The following is a 3,071-nucleotide window of genomic DNA, read 5'->3' as shown; positions in this document are numbered from 1 at the left end:
GCATTTGTGTTCCACCTCATCTAAAGAGCTGTAAATTCACTGGTTCTGAATTAGACATTTGTTAATATAAGTTACTATTTTAGCTTTTATCTCTGAAATACCACCACAAAACATTCTACTTTGATGCACCTGCTAAGAGTTAGTGGACAAGACAGCAGCAGATAAAAGGAGAGCTAGAGTTTAATTATCCTTGGGATGAGAGATTAAATGCATTAAACAAACATCTTAGTCTTTATTATGGTATGGGGAAAAACATCGTTGTCGGCAAAGTAGGGGGAGAATGGGGAAACTGAAGAACAAGACAACAGAAAGAACAGACTAGCACACAAAAAATGATAATTTATTATATAAAGTTATGGTCTTTAATGTGTACAAGACTGCTCAGATTCTTGCTACAGCTCAATCTATCCCCTTTACTCTCCTGAAATGGTGAGTATTTCCCATCTATATGCCAGCTGCATCAGAGTACTTTGGACTGAGGGCTTTTCCATTTGCTTGTGTTTGTAGGGACCCAGCTTTGCCCAAGTCAGTTGGTGACTTAGAGGCAAGTTCAATGTACAACTTCCTGAAATTATCAGGACTGCAAGATCTGAAAAAAATGTATTTATATCCTACCAACAAACATATACCCATCAGATTTTCAGATCAAAAGCAAATGTAATTCCATGTTCCTGAGTGGTCACAAATATTCTGGGTGAGGGAAAAGCACTTCTAATGTACTTCAGAATTCCACGGGGCTAAAGTTTGCCATTTTGTTAATGTCTTTGTTTATACCTTATTATTCCCCCACAGTTCTGAACCATTTGGTTTTAATTATCTGCTAGTAAGGGAACAGTTTCAGACTAATGAAATTCATCATTAGGCAAATTTTACTTATCCCATTTAGACATTACAGCTACAGTTGGTCAGACTTCTAATTCACTGTTAGGAGTAACATCTTTTCTTATCTGCAGCCAGGCAAGTTGAACTACTCAGCATTTTGAAGAGCATATAAAAGCATAAAGAAAAGCACTCAACTCAGATGTGTTTTAAAAAAAAAAATCTCACTTAGCTATTCACCAAAACTTTGTTAAATAGCCTCATTTAAGATCATGTACTGGCAAGCGTGAAGTAACAGTGTATAATCTCAACTAACATTCTATCTCAGTGCTAGCTGATAACAGGTTCAGCTTCTCAACTCAAGAGGATAACCTTACAGGTTTCTGTCATGTTCATATTTACAGTATGAACTTGGAAAAAATACAAAATTACATTACACTAAAGATAAGCCAAGATGGTGAAATGGATTTTCCTTTCCTTCTCTCTATGGTTTCAAATAACGTTCACTGTCCACAGTGAACGCACACAGTGTACACAACGTACACAGAGCAGGGTCCTACATACACAAGATGAGTAATACATTACAGTCAAAGCCAAACAAAACAGAATTCTCTGTTAATTAAATACACTAGCAAGACTACATAACATTCCAGCGACATCTTGCTTTATAACAACTTTGATATTGAACAAAACCGTCTTCAACCATAACTCACTTCCAGGTCAGCAGCATTTTTGTAGAGCATCTGAAATGTCCTGGGTTTTTTTTTCCAGTCTAGTGGGAACATTTATGTGCTTACAATTTCTATACAAGGTAAGCAATTGCCAGTTCCAAAATCCAGGTTTCAATGTAATTAAAAAGTACAGATGTTTCTTCAGACTCTCCTGTACAAAGTAATTCTCCTGTCACTTACATCCTTTCAGCTGAAGTAATAAAACTTCATTTTTCTAGGATTATACTCAGTAGGTTGACTTAGTGGTCCCATTTGAGCTCGAAGAGTAAGAATTTGATTTCTTGGAGTATCTGCCTGATGAGAGAGACACCTGCATCCTCCGTGTAGTGCGCACACTCCGACAAAGAAGAGCATTTTTAAGGTTGTCTCTGAAGTCTTTTGAAATGTAGTAATAGATGAATGGATCAATACAACTGTTCAAAGTAGAAAGACACAGTGCAGTTATGTATGACACGTACAGATAGCTCTGGCTGTAGGTTTTGAGGAGCAAATAGTGCACAACAAGCACCACATTGCTGGGTGTAAAACAGATGAGATACATGGACAGGACAGTGATAATTAGTTTGATTGCTCTTTTTCGTTTCTTCCCACTGCTTACATCTGAGACGGAAGCATTCAGAGTCTTAATCATTAGTATGTAAGCGAGAGCAGTGATGAAAGCTGGGATTAAGAAGAATCCAACTGCAAGTGAGAGGAAATAACTGAACATATCACGAGCCAAAACATTTTCAGGCAACACATCATGGCAGGTAGTGATATTAAGATTTGAAATATATGCTGTCTGATCAACAAGATACAATGGAATGGTGCCCAGCAATATCAGTATCCAGATAGCAAGGGAGATACCAAAGGCAATTTCAGATTTCTTTCTCGAATGCACTATGGGGTTCACAACAACCCAATACCGCTGCACACTGAGGCATGTCATAAAGAGAATAGAACAGTACATATTTCCATAGAAAAATCCAACGAGTACTTTGCAGAGACCTTCACCGAATAGCCAGTTATTGCCATTTACATGGTATGCAATCTTCAGCGGGAACCAGACAACAAAAAGGAGGTCTGCCAATGCCAAGTTAACCATGTAAATCACAGCTGGATGTTTCTTCTTTGTTCGGAAAAAAAAGACCCAGAGGGCCATGGCATTGCTTGGCAAACCAATGATAAAAACAACGATATACACAATGGGAAGAAAAACTGTAGTTAGCTTTCCTGTGAGGGCTTTTGCTGCAAATTCATCCACTTCATATAACTCTTTAGAGGAATTATTTGGAATCTTCCGGCCAGCAAAACTTCTTCCTTTTGAGGAAAGAAAAAAAAAAAGTAGTTGTCATTACATCACGATGTACTCTGAAGAAGTAAAGACAGCCTCAGTAAAAGAAAAATTAAGATTGGTTTTCAAACAATTGACAATTTTTCTTTCTTTTATAACCCAAAAGACAAACTGCATCCATATTCAATGACTGTATCAACAACCAAAAGACTTTTCCATGTCACCAGTCATACTGAAAATACCTCACT

General features: G+C 37.4%; 1 protein-coding gene across 1 annotated transcript; it reads right to left on the bottom strand.

Moving 5' to 3' along the window:
• Positions 1-1,776: 1,776 nt before the first annotated feature.
• Positions 1,777-2,856, bottom strand: F2RL1 (coagulation factor II (thrombin) receptor-like 1; the record flags this gene model as incomplete). Its single annotated transcript, XM_010140500.1, has 1 exon — positions 1,777-2,856. A coding segment is annotated over one exon (1,080 nt), but the record flags the coding sequence as incomplete, so codon positions are not given.
• Between the last annotated feature and the right edge of the window lie 215 nt (positions 2,857-3,071).

This window comes from Buceros rhinoceros, unplaced genomic scaffold (assembly GCF_000710305.1).
Source record: "Buceros rhinoceros silvestris isolate BGI_N320 unplaced genomic scaffold, ASM71030v1 scaffold3147, whole genome shotgun sequence".
NCBI lineage: Eukaryota > Metazoa > Chordata > Aves > Bucerotiformes > Bucerotidae > Buceros > Buceros rhinoceros.
The sequence above is the reverse complement of the archived record's forward strand: the minus strand, read 5'-3'. Positions and strand labels throughout refer to the sequence as shown.